The 20,896-nt window shown below is 43.3% G+C and overlaps 1 protein-coding gene across 8 annotated transcripts in view; it reads right to left on the reverse strand.

The window, feature by feature from the left end:
- LOC132394265 (NACHT, LRR and PYD domains-containing protein 3-like) overlaps positions 1-20,896 on the reverse strand; it is a 123,625-nt gene that overhangs the window by 43,267 nt on the left and 59,462 nt on the right. For 2 of the 8 annotated variants that reach the window (XM_059970166.1, XM_059970165.1), the window contains exon 1: positions 10,243-10,344. The exons of 4 other annotated variants lie outside the window; for them this stretch is intronic. In XM_059970166.1, coding sequence (XP_059826149.1) covers positions 10,243-10,323 — 81 coding nt within the window. In that variant the 5' untranslated portion in view covers positions 10,324-10,344. Of the gene's footprint in view, positions 1-10,242; positions 10,345-20,896 lie in introns of those variants that run through there. 2 more of the 8 variants (XM_059970167.1, XM_059970164.1) reach the window with 1 other exon arrangement.

Raw genomic sequence — 20,896 nt, forward strand, 5'->3', positions numbered from 1 at the left:
AGGGTATTTCTTTATTGTTAGGTAATGACTTGGCAGGTGGACAAGTTTTTCCTGAAGTGCATTTGACAATGGAGTCAGAGGAACCAGAGTTGAATTCTAACACAGATTCTTCCTGTGCTGTGACTAGAGCTATGGCTAAAAAGATTGATGCGCAGAATGAGGTTGTTACTCATGACTGTTCAACTCAGGCTTTGAGTTTTGAGGATGTGTCAGAGACTCTCTTATCTTCGTTGTTTGAACAAGATTCTTGGAGTAAGTCTGACTATGAAGATTTATCTCTGTCTCGGAAGGAGATGATAGCAGAGCAGAATAGAGACCCTGAGATTATAAAATTAAGAGAGCAAGCTTTACTAGGTAGTGAAATTGAGAAGGTGCCAGTAGGATATTACTTGGAAAAAGGAGTGTTGATGAGGAAGTGGAGATCGCCTACAATTCCTGCAAGTGAGGAATGGAATGTTGTTTACCAGGTAGTTGTCCCTAAAGTTTATCGAAATGAGATTTTGACTTTAGCTCATAGTGTTCCTTTAGGTGGACATCAAGGGGTAAGGAAAACTGAGGACAAGATTTTAAAACATTTTTACTGGCCTGGTCTAAGAAAAGATGTGGCGATGTTTTGTAAAACGTGCCATACTTGTCAAATTGTGGGTAAACCAAATCAAGTTACACCAGTGGCTCCATTACAACCTATTCCAGCATTTGGTGAACTGTTTTCTAAAGTTATTGTAGATCGTGTTGGTCCATTACCAAAGACAAAAACTGGTTATCAGTATTTGTTGACTATCATGTGTACTTCGTCTAGGTTTCCAGAGGCAGTACCACTTAGGAATATAAAAGCTAAAACTGTGACAAAGGCTCTTATAAAATTCTTTACTTATTTTGGATTACCTAACGAAATACAAACTGATCAAGGCAGTAATTTTATGTCTGAATTGTTTCAACAGGTAGTTTATAAATTGGGAGCTAAGCAAATCACTTCGTCTGCATACCATCCAGAGTCGCAAGGTGCCTTGGAGAGGTTTCATTCTACCCTCAAGAATATGATTAGGACATATTGTGTGGAAAATGAAAGTGACTGGGATGAGGGTATAAACTTTCTTTTATTTGCAGTAAGGGAATCGGTACAGGAATCTTTAGGGTTTAGTCCATTTGAACTTGTGTTTGGGCATAGAGTTAGAGAACCTTTAGCTTTATTGAAAGAACAATGGATTAGTAAGTAAGTACACACTAATTTGTTGGACTATGTGTTGAAATTTAAGGACAGGTTACATAAAGCTTGTAGCTTAGCCAAGGAAAATTTAAAGTTGGCTCAAGAGAAAATGAAAACTTGATATGATAAAGAAGCTAGGATGAGGATGTTTAAGCCTGGAGATAAGGTGTTGGTTCTTTTCCCAGTGCAGACAAATCCTTTACAAGCTAGATTTCATGGTCCTTATGAAATTGTGTCTAAAATCAATGATGTGGATTACGTGATAAAAACTCCAGATCGTAGAAGGTCAACACAACTTTGCCATATAAATATGATAAAGCCATATTATGAGAAACAATCTGATACTGTGACTGTTGTGGTTAGTGAGAATGAGTTTGATTTAACTAGGAACAGGACAGATAATTCATCTGACTTTCATTCTAAATCCAACATTTTCTGTTAGGTTACCAAATTCAACCATTCTGGAAAATATTGATGAGAAATTAGCACATTTACAGCTAGAGCAGAAACAACAGATGAAGGAACTAATTTTTAAATATAAGGAGTTGTTTCCAGATGTTCCGAGAAGGACTACTATAGCTTCACATGATGTAGATGTTGGAGTTGCCAAACCTATCAAACAACATCCATATAGGATGAACATAGAAAAATGTGAACTTGCTGAGAAAGAAATTGAATATATGTTAGAGAATAATATTATTAGACATTCTAACTCAAATTGGAGTTCGCCATGTGTTATGGTGCCAAAACCAGATGGTAGTATTAGGTTTTGTACGGACTATAGGAAGGTGAATGCTGTAACGAAAACAGATGCATATCCAATTCCTAGAGTAGATGATTGTGTAGATAAAGTTGGAAAAGCAAAGTTCCTTACAAAGATTGATTTATTGAAAGGGTATTGGTGTGTTACATTAACGGACAGAGGTAGAGAGATTTCTGCATTTGTAACTCCATCTGGGTTATATGAGTATAATATTCTTCCATTGGGGATGAAGAATGCCCCAGGTACTTTCCAGAGGATGATTAACTCTGTGATTCAGGGATTGAAAGATACTGATGCTTATATTGATGATTTAGTGACAGGAAATGATACTTGGGAAGCAAACATTATTGCGGTGGAGAAATTGTTTGAAAGGCTTTCAAAAGCTAACTTAACTATTAATTTAGCTCAGAGTGAATTTGGACATGCCACTGTGACTTACCTTGGTTACGTTGTGGGTCAAGGTAAGGTAGCTCCTGTTCAGGCAAAAGTTCGGGCAATTTTAGAGATTCCCATTCCAATGGGGAAGAAAGCTCTCAGAAGATTTTTGGGAATGGTAGGATATTATCGAAAATTTTGTAAGGATTTTGCTAATGTTGCCCTTCCATTAACTAACATTCTGCAGAAGAATGTGAAGTTTGTGTGGACAGTGCCTTGTCAAAAAGCATTTGAAAAATTGAAAATAATGATATGTCAACAACCTGTGCTTAAGGCACCTGACTTTGAAAAACCTTTTCCATTGGCTGTGGATGCTAGTGATGAGGCTGCAGGAGCAGTATTAATGCAAAGGAATGAGGGTGATGAGGTTGATCATCCAGTAGCTTACTTTTCTAAGAAATTTAATAAGCATCAAAGAAACTATTCGACAATAGAGAAAGAATTGTTATCTCTTGTTTTAGCTTTGGAATATTTTGAGGTATATGTTGGTACAACTCTAAAACCACTTATTGTTTACACTGATCATAATCCGTTAGTTTTTCTGAGTAAGATGAAAAACGAAAACACAAGATTATTAAATTGGAGTTTGATATTACAAGAGTACAATATTGTGATAACTCATATTAAAGGTAAAGATAATGTGGTTGCTGATTGTCTATCTCGATGTTGAATGTACAATGCAATTTTTTTTATGGAGTGTTTTTTTTCAATTGTAACACTCCTACTGTATTGTGAGTTATAAGCTGTTATATGATGGTATTGTGTATTGGCTATGTTATAAAATTTATACATTTGTTTTTCTTGTAAGCAATTGTTAAAAATTTTTGTTCTTGTCAGACCAAAAATGTTTTTTTTGGAGGGAGGTGTTATGTACTCGTGACATGACAGTGGTACGCTTGTCACTTGACTGGGGTTGAAGCTGTACTGGACTTGAGGTAATGGTCTTGTGATGGTGGAGTGATGTCATTTTCCCGCCAGTAGAGATCATGTGACAGGTTTTTTTTGCAGGGTATAAAAGGAAGCTCCCACCCTGTGAGGAGGGGCAGTTCGTGGCTGGATTTGCCATGTTGACTTCATGCCACTGCGTGATTTAATGTGATGACGCAGTTTAGTAGAAGGATGAAGTTTTTATCTAATGCCTAAAGTTTAAAAGGTCATTGCCAGCATTTTCTTTACAATACTGCTAGTTGAGGATCAGTGGAGAGTGAAGATCGGAGTTCTGGAGTTAAAGATCGAGGAGAATTGATTTTCAACGGTGAAACGGGTTCGACCTTGTTTAATCCTTATTTGAAAAAATTCATTGACTGTTCTCGTTGTTAATCTCTGCGGGATAGCAGAAAAGATTGAGGACAGTGATAAAGGAAAGGTCAGTGCCTTTAAGCCGTTTCATTACATTTCGCAAATTCTTCGTGAGAAGTTCGACGCCGGGGATCGAAGCAAAGCGACGTGAAAGAGAATTTAATTTGTCTTATAAAGTCTCTCCTTTTAAATGGACTGTGAGCATTTTTGAAGTTTTGGCAATACTACTTTAAAGAACTGTTTTTGCAACATCGCTTTAAGAACTGTTTGAGCTGCATCACTTTAAGAACTGTATAAGCTGCCGCACAGCAGCTGATTTCCGGTTACGTTAGTGTTTGTTTACTTTTAGGGGGTTTGTTTTCAGTGTTTAATAAACCTGTTATTTGTTATATAAACCCTTGCCTAACTCATATATTTATTGTTGCCTGAATAAGCAACACCTGGTCCACCTGCGCCCATCCACCCACAGTCCCACAATGTCCATTTCTGCTTTCCCCATGGATTGTACACTGGGCTAGGATTCTCTGGGACATCTACTCACTGTATTGCAGGCAATACCTTTTAGGAACCAATCTTGTGTCCTGGACCAGGATTGACCTGGAAATGGAATGGCAAGGCAGGTTGAGCAGACAGCACCCACTGCTTTGGTCCTCCTACCACTGGCAGTGCTATGGTGATTAATGGACAGCTGTTACAGCAGTGTGGAGTGAAACATTTTTGCTGACCAATGGGACATCTATTCCTCTCATCACTGGATTATGCAGATTTCTCAGTCACACCTGATTTGCACCGTCTCCTTTCAGTTTAACATCCCCTGGCATTGACATCTATGGCAATATATGGTTGGGGTCGATATAGAATCACTCTGCCATCCTGAACAATGCAATGTCACACACAGTATCACAACATCTTATCCTGAACCACTACATTTTCTCCGGCAGGACTTTAAGATCATTATTATCGCCTAAATTTGGTCAAGATATCTTTGAACATATCACCTGGCTATTATCAGATAGTTACATGGCACCTTGTTAAGCACAATGTAGACTATTCAATAAGACAGTTGAGTATGTTAATATTTCAGGTGGAAGACCTAGTATCAGAGCTGAACCTGTATGTCGGAGCCATATATCTGACCTCTATCTGCATTGCATTCTGCGTTGTGTATTTATAATGCTTGTTTATGGTAACAAGTCGCATCAGTGGTGGTGTGGTAAATGCGAAGGGAATCAGTTATACATTTTGTGCTTTGTTCTGTGTGGTACACAGCTGAGGACTGACAGATGTCATATATTTTGTTATTATCCTCTCAAATACGCTGAACTTACACTTGGGTACACTTCAGTTTCATCGCTTCAAGATTGTATGTTGGCTGATTGCTAATAAAGGATCGAATACATATCACCGACATTTGTAACAATAATCACTGAAGCTGAGGGAATGCCATGAAAATATAACAAATCAGTGGGGTCGCCAGCAACGGCAACTTGCTTTGGTTAGAATTCACCGCTACATTCTCAACAGTTGTTTCTCAATCAGCCAATCATTTAAAATACTCTGATGTATTTAATGAGGGTGTGATATCCCACGCCCTTACGTCCTCCTGCTTGGACTACTCCAACTCCCCGTATACTGCAATTAGTCAGTCGTCCCTGTCCCGCCTGCAACTGGTCCAGAACACCGTAGCCAAGCTCCGGACAGGTGGCCGGAAGAGAGACCATATTGTTCCTATCCTGGCCTCTCTCCACTGGCTACCAGTACATTTCAGAATTGATCTTAAGGTTCTCCTGTTTGTTTATAAAGCCCTAAATGGGCTGGCCCCCTCCTATATCGCAGACCTTCTAACCCCTTATTCTGTGCTAGGACCCCAGTTGTTTACAAAATATATTAATGATTTAGACGAGGGAATTAAATGCAGCATCTCCAAGTTTGCGGATAACAGGAAGCTGGGCGGCAGTGTTAGCTGTGAGGAGGATGCTAAGAGGATGCAGGGTGACTTGGATAGGTTAGGTGAGTGGGAAAATTCATGGCAGATGCAATTTAATGTGGATAAATGTGAAGTTATCCACTTTGGTTGCAAGAACAGGAAAACAGATTATTACCTGGGTGGCGAATTAGGAAAAGGGGAGGTGGAACGAGACCTGGGTGTCATTGTACACCAGTCATTGAAGGTGGGCATGCAGGTATAGCAGCAGTGAAAAAGGCAAATGGTATGTTGACATTCATAGCAAAAGGATTTGAGTACAGGAGCAGGGAGGTTCTACTGCAGTTGTACAAGGTCTTGGTGAGACCACACCTAGAGTATTGTGTGCAGTTTTGGTCCCCTAATCTGAGGAAAGACATTCTTGCCATAGAGGGAGTACAAAGAAGGTTCACCAGATTGATTCCTGGGATGGCAGGACTTTCATATGAAGAAAGACTAGATCGACTAGGCTTATACTCACTGGAACTTAGAAGACTGAGGGGGGATCTTATTGAAACGTATAAAATTCTAAAGGGATTGGACAGGCTAGATGCAGGAAGATTGTTTCCGATGTTGGGGAAGTCCAGAACTTCAGTCCCAGTTGGGGAACTGGGTCACAGTTTAAGGATAAAGGGGAAGCCTTTTCGGACCGAGATGAGGAAAAACTTATTCACACAGAGAGTGGTGAATCTGTGGAATTCTCTGCCACAGGAAACAGTTGAGGCCGGTTCATTGGCTATACTTAAGAGGAAGCTAGATGTGGTTAAAGGGATCAGGGGGTATGGAGAGAAAGCAGGTACAGGGTTCTGAGTTGGATGATCAGCCATGATCATACTGAATGGCGGTGCAGGCTCAAAGGGCCGAATGGCCTACTCCTGCACCTATTTTCTATGTTTCTATGTCCCTCAGGTCGGCTGACATCGGGCTCCCAGCTGTCCTGCCATCTAAATTTAAGTTCAGGGGTGACCGCACCTTTGCTGTTGCAGCCCCTAGACTGTGGAACAGATCTGCCCCCTCCATTGACTCTTTTAAGTCCAGGCTCAAAACTTACCCTTATTCACTAGTGTTTGAATCCTCCTGATGTGGCTGATTTTTGGCTTGTGCCTAGGCTCGTGCCTATTTATTTTGTGCCTATTAGCTGTGTGCCTTGTTGTTTATATTTGTGTTTCTTGTATTTATGATTTTAGCTTCCTGTTATGGCTTGTGTAACACTTTGGTCAACATGGGTTGCTTTGAAATGTGCTTTATAAATAAATTTGACTTGTCTTGACTGAATGAATATTTTGCTTCAGTATTCACAAGTGAAAAGGACCTTGGAAATTGTGGGGATGACTTACAACAAACTGAAACGCCTGAGTGCACAGACTTTCAAGAAAAAACATGTGCTGGAGTTTTTGAAGGTCAATAAGTTCAATAGGTCACTGGAACTAGATGATATATACCCCAGGCTACTGTAGGAAGCGAGGGAGGAGATTGCTGAACCTCTGGCAATGATATACCTGATAGAGCTGTATAAGATGATGAGAGGCATTGATTGTGTGGATAGTCAAGAGTCTTTTTCCCAGGGCTGAAATGGTTGCCACAAGTGGGCACAGGTTTAAGGTGCTGTGAAGTAGGTACAGAGGAGATGCCAGTTAAGTTTTTTTTATGCAGAGGGGGGTGAGTGCGTGGAATGGGTTGCTGGCAATGGTGGTGGAGGCAGATACGATAGGGTCTTTTAAGAGACTTTTGGATAGATACATGGAGCTTAGAAAAACAGAGGGCTATTTGTAAGCCTAGTAATTTCTAAGGTAGGGACATGTTCAGCACAACTTTGTGGGCCGAAGGGCCTGTATTATTGTTACGTACCCGTGGGTATCTTGTACTTGTCACGTGACACAGTGGTGTTGAAGCTATACTCGACTTAAGGTAATGGTCTTGCAATGGTGGAGTGACGTCATTTTCCGGCAGTAGAGGTCATGTGACAGTTTTTTTTTAAAACAAGGTATAAAAGGAGCACCCCTCCCTGTGAGGAGGGGCAGTTCGTGGCTGGATTTGCCATTTTGACTCCATGCTACTGCGTGGTCCAATATTATGACGCAGTTCCGTTGAAAGGTGGAGTTTTATTTAATGCCTAAAGTTTAAAAGGCCATTGCCGGCAGTTTCGTTACAATACTGCCAGTTAAAAATCAGTGCAGAGTGAAGATTGGAGTTCGGGAGCTAAAAGATCGAGGAAAGTTGATTTCAACGTTGAAACAAGTTCGACCTTGTTTGATCCTCATTCGGAAGGAATTCGTTGGCTGTGCCCGTGCTAACCCCGCAATAATAGCAGAAAGGGTTGGGTACAGTTTCGTCAAGGAATGGTCAGTGTCTTTAAGCCGTTTCATTTCCATCTTCGTAAACTCTCCAGGAAAAGTATAGTTCGACTGGGAACCACAAAAACACGATGTGAAAGAGAATTTAAATAGTCTTAAAAAGTCTCTCCTTTAATGGACTGTATGCATTTTGAACTTTCGCAGTACTACTTTGAAGAACTGTTTTTGCAACATCGCTTTAAGAACTGTTTTCACTTTATCCCTTTAAAAACTGTTTAAGCTGCTGCACAGCAGCTGATTTTCGGTTGCGTTTGCTGTTTGTTTACTTTTTGGGGTTTGTTTTTCAGTGCTTAATAAATGTTTTGTTACTAAAAAAAAACCTACCTCACTTATATATTTATTGTTGCTGTATCCGTAACAATTGTGCTGTAGAGCTTCTATGTTTCTTTGCATCATCAATAGGGACGGGAGAAGTACCAGAGGATTGGAAGGTTGCAAATGTTGTTCCCTTGTTCAAGAAAGGGAGTAGAGATAACCCAGGAAATTATAGACCAGTGAGTCTTACTTCTTTGGAGAAGATCCTAAGAGACAGGATTTATGAGCAGTTGGGGAGATATAATCTGATTAGGGATAGTCAGCATGGCTTTGCTGAGGGCAGTTCATGCCCTATGAACCTGACTGAATTCTTTGAGGATGTAACGAAACACATTGATGAAGGTAGAGCAGTGGAAGTACCGTATATGTATTTCAGTAAGAGGTTAGCTAAGGTTTCCCATGGAAACCTCATTCAGAAAATAATGAGGTATGGCATCCAAGGAGACATTGTTTTGTGGATCCAGAATTGGCATGCCCACAGAAGGCAAAGGGCGGTTATAGGTGGTTCATATTCTGCGTGGATGATGGTGACTAACAATGTTTCGTTGGGACCCCTTCTCTTTGTGATTTTTACAAATGGCCTGGATGAGGAAATTGAAGGTTGGGCTAGTAAGTTTGCTGATAACACAAAAGTTGGGAGTGTTGTGGATCGTCTGCAGGGTTGTCAGATGCTACAGTGCAACATTGGTAGGATGCAGAACTGGGCAGAGAAGTGGCAGATGGAGTTCAATACTGATAAGCATGAAGTGGTTCATTTCAGTAGGTCAAATTTGAAGACAATACAATATTAATGGTAAGACTCTTAGCAATGTGGAGGATCAGACAGATCTTGGGGTCTGCTTCGACAGCACACTCAAAGCTGCTGCACACGTTGACAGTGTTGTTAAGAAAGCATATGGTGTGTTGGCATTCATCAACCATGGGATTGAGTTCAAGAGCCTGAAGTAATGTTCAGCTATATAAGACCTTGATTAGACTCCACTTGGGAGTACGGTGTTCAGTTCTGATCACCTCACTGCAGGAAATTATATGGATGCTATAGAGAGAGCGCAAGGGAGATTTATAAGGATGTTGCCTGGACTGGGGAGCATTCCTGATGAGAATAGGTTGACTGAACTTGGCCTTTTCTCCTTGAAGCAATGGAGGTTGAGAGGTGACCTGCCAGAGGTGTATAAGATGAGAGGCTTTGATTGCATTAGTTGTGTCGTTAGCCAGAGGCTTTTCCCCCAAGGTTGAAATGACGAACACGGGGGACATAGTGATGGTAGAGGCAGATACAATGGGGTCTTTTAAGAGACTCTTAGATAAGTACATGGAGCTTATAAAAATAAAGGACTATGCAACAAGGAAATTCCAGTCAATTGCTAGAGTAGGTTACATGGCCGGCACAACACTGTGGGCTAAAGGGCCTGCAATATGCTGTAGATTTTTATGTTCTTCACATTTGACCTACCAAGCTGCCAAGATGATCATCACTAATCAAATCTCACTGAGTTTTCACAAGTCCTCTTGAATTTGTTGCCAAGTGAGCAAGTACGGGAAGATGCAGGTACAGAGAAACACTGACCTGTAGCAGCACCACAGGCAAGTACATTCAGATCATTCACAAAACAGCAATTACAGTCGGCCCTTTACAGGAAAATGTGTTATTATTATTTAGTTGTATTTCTTGCTGTTTGTACGCTCAGTAACCTGTTGCACATCTTCAGTCGTGCCATCTGAAACTGGAAGCCACTCTGTCACTGAGTGAGCTGCAGAAGTCAATGACTGCAACTGGAGATGATGCTCATGTCTTCCCCAAAAATGGTACTTACGGAAAAGAGACAAGGAAGAAGCCTTGGCTGAAGAAAAACATACCCTTGCCCACAAAGCTCAGAGAGACATATCCTAAAAGACTACTGCCTACCTCAAACAGGAGAAAATCTGAGGATGCTGGAAATCCAAGCAACATGTACAAAATGCTGGAGGGACTCAGGCCAGGCAGCATCTATGGAAAAGACCTTAGTCAACAGTTCGGCCGAGACCCTTCGTCAGGACTGCAGAAATAAAAGATTAAGAAGGTGGGGGGAGAACAGGAAGAAATACAAGGTAGTATGTATTAGAGTATAAAAGTTGCATTGTTTGCTGTGTAACCAAAACTACATAGTCAGCTTTGAACTTGCTATTTGCTATGCATGTATCCAATTTAGAAGGAGAATGAAATCTTAAGAATGTAGAAGACAATGGTGTGTTAATGAGAGGTAGCTAAGAGATGTAGATGAGAACATGATTAAGTCAATGGGTAGAGACAATAGTGGCGGATGTAATTGTGATACACAACTATAGGCCAATTGGATATGCTAATACAACTAAACCAGGAGATTGCTATAAAAAATGCTATGTACAAGGATCGGTGGGCAATCAGCAACTAGCTCAATAACTGTCTCAGCTTTGATTTGCAAATTAAAGTTTAATACTTCTTGAATCTTCTGCATCTCCTGGTCGTTTGTGGGGCACGAGAAACCACAACAAAAATTGGTGACCGTGACAGGACTGGAAAGAGACCCGCAGAAAGGAAACGGCAGATTGGGGACGCTTCCCAGTCCTCTAGGGACCCCCACAAGGCTAACAGAATTAAACAAAAGGTGAGCGCTTTTTGCGACAATTTGGACTAAGAATTCTGTTGGTTTTGGGGAGGTCTTCGAGTCTCAGAAGTGTGGAACCACTGCCTAAGGGTCTCTCCGGTCCAAAGAATCTGGCAGAATTGGGGGTTAACAGGAGGCTCAGAGGATTGATCACGAACACTGCAGTGAGGGTAAGTACAAATAAGCTAATAAGCAGTTAAGTGAATAAAAATTCCTCGTGGAGTTGGTAAGTCCCTGTGGATACCGCTTCCTATAAAACGAAGGTCTGAATGGGCAGGGAAAGGGAAAATAGAGAGAATCCTCGTGGATACCGCCTTAAGAGATAAGGCTCTGAATAGACGAGGTGCATAGAGAAAATCCCTGAGGATACCACTCTGAATAGAGGTCTGTACAGGCAGAACAGAATAGCAAATAAGGACAGTCCAATATATAGTTTAAAGCGCTGGTAGATAGACAATAGACTAGGCTTAGAATTAGAGTAAATAATATTATCCAGTAAACGAACTGTGAATCTCTGAAATACCTTAAAAAGAGAGAACAACATGACAGGTAAAGGAACGGCAGTAGAGATTCTGAGCAAAAAAATCCCAGTAAATAAATGAGATCACAAAAACTTCAGAAAAATGGGAAAAGAGAACCAAAAACCTGGTCACAAAATGGCCAAGAGAAGGAACGCTTGATGTAAGCTTGTGCGAAGAAATGGAGGCACTGATTAAAAATTACCAACCAAAAGATAAATCTAAGAAAAGAGGGCAAAAAAGAGAACGAGAAATAGAAGTGCTAAAACTCTTCAGAACGGAGGGAGAAAGGCTGAGGAGGACAGGTAGAATATTGATTACAAGCGAGGAAGACACAAAGGTGCTGGAGAAACAGCCTGTTAGAGAGGGAGGAAGGTACAGTGAGAAGCTGGCTTCAGCTCCGTACCCGGATGCGAAAGAAACAGAAAAGCCCCCTCCCTATAATGAGGAAGGAACCCCTAAGCAGTGCCCCCTGCTAACGGGTACAGTAAACATGCAGGGAGAAGTACAAGTTTGGGATAATGAGAAGGAAAAAAGAGAATACGAGAAGGAAAAAACAGCGATATGGAAGGAGATACAGGCAGAAAGGATAAAGGTGGAACAGGCAAAGAGAGAAATGAAAGAAAAGATTGAACGGATGAAATACTTGAGAGAGGAAAAGGAGTATGAGGAGTATTGGTTATACCATAGAAATAAACAGACTAGAAAAGAAAGTGGCTCATCAGGGCAGGAAGAGATGAGGCATTCAAGAGGAAGTGGAAAAAAGATAGGAGATGAGAGTCTTGGAGAAACACAAGAGAGAAGGGAATCAAGCACGAGTAAGGATCATGAGGAGTCCCTGCCACAGGTGTACAGACAAGGACAGGAAGAAAGAGAAGGTGACTCATTGGAGGAGCAAGAGTTAAGTGGAGAGAGAGAGGATGCGAGAATTTGTGGGGAAGAGGCAGGAGGCAGAAGCCTAGAAGAGCAGAAGCAGGCGGTAGGGGAGCGACTTGCAGAAGTAGAGAGCTCGATAAGTTACTGAGAGGGGATTGCCAGAGGAGATGCGAAAAATACTCCAGGGGCCAACCAAGTATTGAATCAAGACAGAAAAGAAGGACTCCACAGGGAGGCCGAGGGAAGAAGAGAACCCCGGAGAAATTTGTGTGGGAGGCAGTAAAGACATACCCTGAAACAGATGGGGAGTCAGGCGAGGAGGAGAGCCAGGGCAGGTGGGAAGAAGGAGGAAGAACGATGCCGTTGTTAGTTAAAGGATCAGGACATGTGCAGTACATCCCTTGGGGATCCCAGGACCTAGAAGGGCTGAAAAACACTCTGCCCAATCTACATGAAGGAGCAAGGAAATGGATTAGAGCCTTTGAAGAAGAAACAGCGGGACGATTATTGGCTATGGGAGATTTGAAGGCACTATTGATAAGGTTGATGGGAACCTCCAAATTTAACGAACTAATGGAAATGGCTGGCATAGTAAACTCGAAAGACCCGAGAACTGATGGAGACGGGTTTGACAGAGTGAGGCAGAGGGTATGGCAGGCCCTCAGGAAGCTTTATCCACCCAAAGTGTACCCCAAAGCCTTAAAGGGGGATCCACTGGGAGACACTGAAAACCCAGCAGCCTATGTAGAAAACCAGTTGAAAAGGAGGAGACTGGAGACTGAGCAAGAGGTGGAAAATAGCTTATTTATCACCACACTGTTCCGACATAGCATTTTGGATGCAATGCCTCCACAAGTAAAATCCAAACTGGACAAAGTGGTTGGGCTGACGTCAATGACCCCATAAGAATTTAGAGACCACATAGTCCATGCAGTTGAGAAATACCTGAAAGACAAACGAAGGTTGGCTGAGCAGCAGGAAGAGGTGCAAAGAAAGTTAATATAAATGCAGCTCGAAGAACTCAAAAAGAAGGAAAAAGAGAAAAGCAAAAAGATGCTGCCAGCAACCACCGGTCCGAGTACAGCTATCGAACTGGATGAAGCACCGCTATATGGAGGAACCGATCATACCGTAAGACAAGGGCCGGAAAACCCCATGCCAATAATCAACGTCTTTGGAGGAGCATTCCCACAAATGCCCTATCAGGAACAGACTAAATTCAAACAGCCCAGACAAGACTGGAAGTCCCAAGGAGGGGGACAGAGGAGCTATGGGCAGAGGGGACCAGTGAGGAAACAGGGGGAAAGAGAGGTAGAGAGACTGTGCTGGGGATGTAATCAGCCAGGTCACATGAGAAGAGATTGTCCGTTTACACCATGGCCTGTCACACACCAGCAGGAACCGATAAGAAGGGAACTACATTTTAGCCAAGGACCAGCCCCCACAGGCCCAAGCGGACCTGTGAACCCCTATGCGAGGTATTAGGGGTGCCCCAAGAACTCGAGTGGGAAGGGACATTACCCAATGATAACAAGGGAGGCAGACGAGGAACCCATTGTTCAGGTTATGTTAGAAGGGCAACTGACACCAATGATGATAGATACTGGAGCCACGTACACTTGCGTACAGCCACAGTATGCCCTTCACCTTCCCATGTCAGGAAAGTTTATTAAGACGGTAGGGTTCTCGGGGAAAACACAGTTGACACAGTGCACGGCTCCAGTGCAGTTGAGAATGGGAAATAAAGGAATTGTTTTGCTGGTGCTAGTATTTAAAGGAACTCAGATTAATTTGTTAGGCAGAGAAGCCTTATTGAAACTGGAATTAAAATTAGAATGAACCAGAAATGGGCTGAGTGTGGAAAGAGCAGGGGCTCAATTGATAGTGCAAGAACACAAGAAGGCTAATGTCTTTTGGATAGGAGACATCGCAGATCAGATTCAGGAAACCTGGGAAAAATGGAAAAAGGGCGTGCAGGCTATATTACCCAGGGCGGTAATGCCCAAATCTGAGCTACATAGTACAGTGATTTTTGACGAGATTCAGAACAGGGAGTTAGAGGAGAGATGGCACCTGGAGGCATGTACCCAAAAGCACCTGGAAGGGGAGGTGTGATAATTGGAAAGCAAGGGGCAGCTTTACAAATTAAGTGAAACACCTTTTTAGAAAAATGGTACAGGATACCGGAGGCTGCGCCCCACGTAACGTTATTGGTAAACAAGGGATATCAGTCTAAAGACTTAGGACCCTTAGTTAAGAGTGCTGAAACCATAACGGTGTGGAGGAAAATCACGCCAGAGGTGTGGATATCAGAAGACAACAATTGCATTAAAATAATGGTAAGTGTAGATATGGTAGGGACAATGAGAGGTCGAAATAACTCCTCATCCACATATGCCATTGCTCGGAAAGGAAAGAGGCCAGCAGAAAGATAGAAGGTTAGATGAGTTGCCATCTATTCTGTGGTCGCAGCATGACACGGACGTAGGGAAAATAAAAACAGCTAGTCCGGTGGAAATAAGGCTGAAAAGGGGAGCAATTCCACCCAGGAGACCACAATACCCTCTAAGACCAGAAGCAGAAGAGGGAATAGCATCGACAGTGCAGGGGTTGCTTGAAATAGGAGTGCTTAAAAGAACAAACAGTCCTTGCAATAGCCCCGTTGCTGCCGGTCTTAAAAGCAGATAAATCTAAGTGGAGATTGGTGCATGATTTGCGAGCGGTAAATGATGTGGTAGAGGACTGGCCAGTGGTAGTCCCCAACCCACACACGCTTTTGACTAATGTTCCACCAGAAGCAAGTTACTTTTCAGTGATTGATTTGTGTTCGGCTTTCTTCAGTATTCCTCTGGCCGACCAGCGTCAATATCTGTTTGCATTCACTTACAGAGGTGCTCAGTATACCTATACCAGAATGCCGCAAGGGTTTAAACATTCACCACACATTTTTAATCAGGTGTTGAAGGCAGACCTAGAGGGCATACCATTGGAAAGTACATTGTTACAGTATGTGGATGACCTGTTGATTTGCTCCCACAGTAAGGAACAGTGTGAGCAGGACACTATATAACACTGTTAGAGAAGCTGGCGCATGGAGGACATAAAGTATCCAAAAAGAAACTGCAATTTTGCACGCAGCAAGTGGAATACTTAGGCAGGGTAATATCCAAGGGAGTGAAGGTGACAGCACCAGATCAGATTGAGGCAATAACTAAGGCCCCAAAACCCCAGGCTGTAGGGCAGATGATGACGTTTTTGGGAATGGCAGGGTACAGCTCAGATTGGATAGGAGAATATGCTGAGATTGTGGCACCTTTGAGAAAGATAATGAAAGAAGCAGGACATCCAAATTTGAAGAACGGCTTACAGTGGAATGGAGAGGCGGAGATAGCTTTTGATACTATTAAGCAGGAATTGCAGTCAGCACCAGCATTAGCTTTGCCTGACTACGAGAAGGTTTTTCATTTGTATGCATCCAACCGACAGGAGGGTTAAGTCACAGCGGTTCTAACACAAGAGACAAGCACAGGAAATGCAAAGCAGTCGATAACATACTACAGTACGAGACTAGATGAGGTGGCTCAGGGGTATCCACCCTGTTATCAGGGATTGGCGGCGCTGTACTATGCATATGAAAAGGCACCATCTGTAACCCTAGGCTATCCTGTGACTCTGTACACACACCACAAAGTAGCAGAATTGCTAGAAAGAGGGAAATGTATGCTGACACCAGCCAGGATAGCAGCATATCAGATGCTATTGACATTTCCACACTTAACTATACAGAGATGCACTAGCAGTAATATAGCCGATTTTGTCCCTTTGGGCTATGAAGGAGAACACCATGATTGTGTAGGGAAGACGATGGCATTTGCCAAATTGAGAGCAAATTTACGGTCAGAACCACTAGAGGATGCAGATAAAAAGGTTCTGTTCGTAGATGGCTCTTGTTATAGGGATTATGATGAAATCATGCAGGGTTCTCAGTAGTTCAGCAGGATCAATCAAGCTATAAGATTATTAATTTGGAGTCCTGTCCCCAACCGTGTTCCGCCCAACTAGCGGAAATCAAAGCCCTGACAGCTGCGTACGAAATGATGGAAGGTGAGAAAGTAGACATCTATACTGATTCGGCATATACTCATGGAGTATGCCATTTGTTTGGGGCATTATGGAAACAGAGAGGTTTTAAAAAAAGCAGTGGAGATCCCATACAGCATTGTCAGCGAATTCTAGACTTAATAAAAGCCATAATGAAACCTAAAGCATTGGCTATAGTAAAATGCCAGGCACATAAAAAGGGAAATGATGTAATAACAAAGGGAAATCAAGCTGCGGACGAGGCAGCCAGAAAAGCGTCTGGATGTACATCAGCTGTCATTGACCCCAGGTAAGCCTAGCTCCAGAACCTGTGGTAGAGGACCTAATTGAAATACAAGGCAACTTTGGCAGAACAGACAATATGGAGACGAAGGGGGGCCAAGCAGAACCCGGAAGGCTTGTGGAGCATGGAAGACTGTTTGTTGGTAGCGGCCACCCCTCTACTGACGATTCTGATTTCAGAAGCGCATGGGATTGACCATTGTGCAAGGGGGGGGGGAAGTGATAAAGAAAATAAAGGATGGTTTTTGGTCACCTTATTTACAGGCTTCAGTGGGCTTTGTCTTGTCACAATGCGAGGTATGCGCACAGAATGCAGGGTTCAGACATCAGTTATTTGACTGCTTAGAAAGTAGACTCAGAGGATGGGGAGCATGGCTGACTAAAATGGCAATAACTCAGTATTGTATTGTTGAGCTGTGCGCTTGTTCTGTGCCGTTTTCTTCCTTGTCTCAAATCTCTTGTCGTGCGTGCTGCAACCAAATAATTTCCAATACTCGTGGCAATTGCTGAAGCAAGCTCAGTGGAGAAAGAAGCACCAAAAATGTATCGTTACAGCCTACAACACCTGCAGGATGAACAACAGCAAAACGACAATGTGGGAGTAGATTGTAAGGGCTTCTGAGTTTTTCCCCGTCTCAGGTACAAAGTGACAGGTTTTTGGCTCAGTGGCCCAGGGTAACAGGGAGAGAATACTTCGAGGTCTTGGCGCAGAAAATTATAGTTTAACCCGAGATTTGGGAATAAGTGCTTGAGTTTACTGGGGATTTTGTGCGCGGACTCTTAGTCTTTCTCTGTGTGAGACCCTAAGGGGGGATATATTGGAGTATAAAAGTTGCATTGTTTGCTGTGTAACCAAAACTATGTAGTCAGCTTTGAACTTGCTATTTGCTATGCATGTATCCAATTTAGTAGGAGAATGAAATCTTAAGAATGTAGAAGACAATGGTGTGTTAATGAGAGGTAGCTAAGAGATGTAGATTAGAACATGATTAAGTCAATGAGTAGAAACAATAGTGGCGGATGTACTTGTGATACACATCTATAGACCGATTGGATATGCTAATGCAACCAAGCCAGGAGATTGCTATAAAAAAATGCTATGTACAAGGATCGGTGGGCAATCAGCGACTAGCTCAATAACTGTCTCAGCTTTGATTTGCAAATTAAAGTTTAATATTTCTTGAAGAATCTTCTGCGTCTCCTGGTCGTTTGTGGGGCACGAGAAACCATGACATATGTGAAATCAGGCATGGGGGCAAGGTGAAGTGAAGAGCTGGGAAGCATGGCTAGAAAAAAGGGTATCTGATAGGGGAAGACAGAATTGAAGAAACAGAAGGGGGATGACCACAAGAGAGAGCTAATACGAAGATAAGGAGATAAAGTGAGAGAAGGAAATGGGAATGGGGACTGGTGAAGGAGTAGGGGGGAGGGCAATTTCTGAAAGTTTTGATAAATCAATGTTCATGCCATCAGGCTGGAGGCTACCCAGATTGTATACAAGGTTTTGCTCCTCTAACCTGAGTGTGGCCTCATACATGGCAGTAGAGGCGGCCATGGACTGTCATGTCAGAATGGAAATGGGAAGTAGAATTGAAATGGGTGGGCTGCGGGACAACCTGCCTTTCCTGCCGAAGCTGTCTCCCAGTCTGCGTTGGGTCTCACCATACACAGTAGGCAACACCAGAGCACCCGATGCTGTAGATTAGTGGTCACCAACTGTTTTAAGCCCAAGATCCCCTACCTCAGCCTTAGTGATATTGAAAGGCGAGATCGATTAGTTACACGGATGCACACAGGGGCAGAAAAGACCGGTAGCAAAACCCCGCAACCCGGAAGTAGAAATAATGTATGAACACCAGGGATGGCCACCCTTTTTTGCACCGCGGACCTGTTTAATATTGACAATATTCTTGTGGACCGACCGACGGGGGGGGGGGGGGGTTGGTGTTAAACACGACCAGAATACAGCGATACTCGAAGCAGGTTCCTTAAGCAGTTTATTCCGCAATTTAGTTTTCGTGGCTCTCGGCACTTATTTCCGTCCCGCTTGCTCACATTTTTTCCACTGAAAGATCTCAACGCGTTTGTCTTTTAAGTGCAGATTGCTTGGACTCAAGGTGCCAAAGCCGTTTTGAGAGCTTCATTGCCTCAGACAGCCTCCCGGTCTGAACTGCAGCCTCCCACCCACCCACCGCCAGACGCCCTGGCCAGGTGCCAGGTGTCTTCCCCTATCAGATACCCTTTTTACTAGCCATGCTTCCCAGCTCTTCACTTCACCTCACCCCCATGCCTGATTTCACATATGTCATGGTTTCCCGTGCCCCACAAATGACCAGGAGATGCAGAAGATTCTTCAAGAAGTATTGACGAGGTCAGGGTCGGAAGTCCCCATACTGGGGCCGCGGTGGTCGCAGTCTGGAGAAAGGCGCCGACTGAGCGAGGGGTACGACAGACCCACTTCCACCCCCCCCCCGTAGGATCTATCGGCCGACAAAAATTTGTTTTAGTAGATCGCAACATGGTAGCTGCTCTGCCACTTACGAAACCTTGAGCACGAATTAGGTCATCTGCGAATATTTTAACACTGGCTTCCCTACGAACATTGGGTCTGGTGAACAGGTATAGGGGTGGCGCCCATCTGTCCGCGCTCCAGACCTGTAGCAACAGCACTTCTCGCCGGCTGCCTGAGGCCAACCAGTGATCCCTGGTTTAAGTTTATCACTGCGTTTAGACAATTGATGACCTCGAGGGGATTCAAGTTCAGCAGTGGGTGTGACAGGGAATGAGGAAAAGTGCAGGCTGACTCATATTGCTTCCTCGCGGCCCGGTGGTTGGGGACCATTGAATTACACTGTGTGTTGCGGGGGAACTACACGCATGCGCACTGGGCAGAAAGAGCGGAACTAAAACCCCGCAACCCGGAAACAATCTCTCAACAGTATTTGTGTATTTTTCTTTTTTTTTCGGGATCTACTGGGAAAGTCTCAAAGATCAACTTGTCGATCGCAATCGACGGGTTGGCGACCACTATTGTAGATGGTCCCAACAGACTCTTGTGTGAAGTGTTGCCTCACCGAATGGCAGTGAGGGAGGAGCAGTATGGCAGGTGCCTCCTACCCAACGGTCTGAATGAGTTAGATGGTGAGGACAGCTCTTCCTGCAATGGAGTGGTGGCCCAGCTTGAAGAGAAGGGGGAAGGCCTTTTCCTCCTAGTGTGTTGTATCCTTACATAATGAGGTGGAGGGGTCTCAGGAGGTTGTCTAGACAGTGTCCTGGTTTTGTTCCACACACTGATCAGGAGACTAAATGACCACAGGAAACGGCCTCTAGTGTAATGTAGAGACAATGACATGGGATTAATGTAGGATCAGTGTCAAAGTTATCAATGGCCAGCACATACTCAGTGGGCCAAAGGGCCTGTTTCTGTGTTGTATGACTTTGTGACTCTCTCACCCTTCCACCCTCACCTTCGCTGCCTTGAACTTTCTTGTCCTCTACATTCTCCACAACCCCTCCCCTTGACACCTCACACTGTACCAATATCTCATGCTTCAAACTGAGACAAAGGTAACATTCAGTGGAAGGTCAATGCTGTGAAAATTTCCCTGATTTCAATCTGTTTGTATCTGGTGGTACACAGAGACAACAGAACAGGCCAGAATTCACCACAGGGATGTTCCTATTAGATATGGAATGGCCACAGAAGCAAGAGTGAATCATTTGGAATGTTTTGCAGAGAAACAGAATATTCAATCCAACAAACTACATGGCCATCCCTCTGTGTCTTGCAAGAGCCCCCCTCCCCCCCAATTTCTGTTTATCATTATCGCTTTCCCTGTACCAGCTCACCACACTATTCCAAGAACACTGGGTGAATGTGCATTGTGGTTTTCAACATGTGATACCTACATGACTGAAATGAACAGCCCTTTGTTCTCAATCTGTGTGTTTCCTGCTGCCTATAATTTCCTGTCTTTTGCCTCCCTCCCTTCCTAAGGAGTGGAGTGACATTTGTAACTTTAAACTCCTCTGAAACCATCCCAGAATCTAGTAATAGTTGGAAGATCATTCCCAATGTCTCCAAATTGTTCCAGCCACCTCTTTCAGAACCCCAAAGTGTACTGCACCTGGTCCAGGGACACCTACTTTCAGAACTTTC

Source organism: Hypanus sabinus, chromosome 5 (genome assembly GCF_030144855.1).
Source record: "Hypanus sabinus isolate sHypSab1 chromosome 5, sHypSab1.hap1, whole genome shotgun sequence".
In the NCBI taxonomy this organism is placed as follows: domain Eukaryota; kingdom Metazoa; phylum Chordata; class Chondrichthyes; order Myliobatiformes; family Dasyatidae; genus Hypanus; species Hypanus sabinus.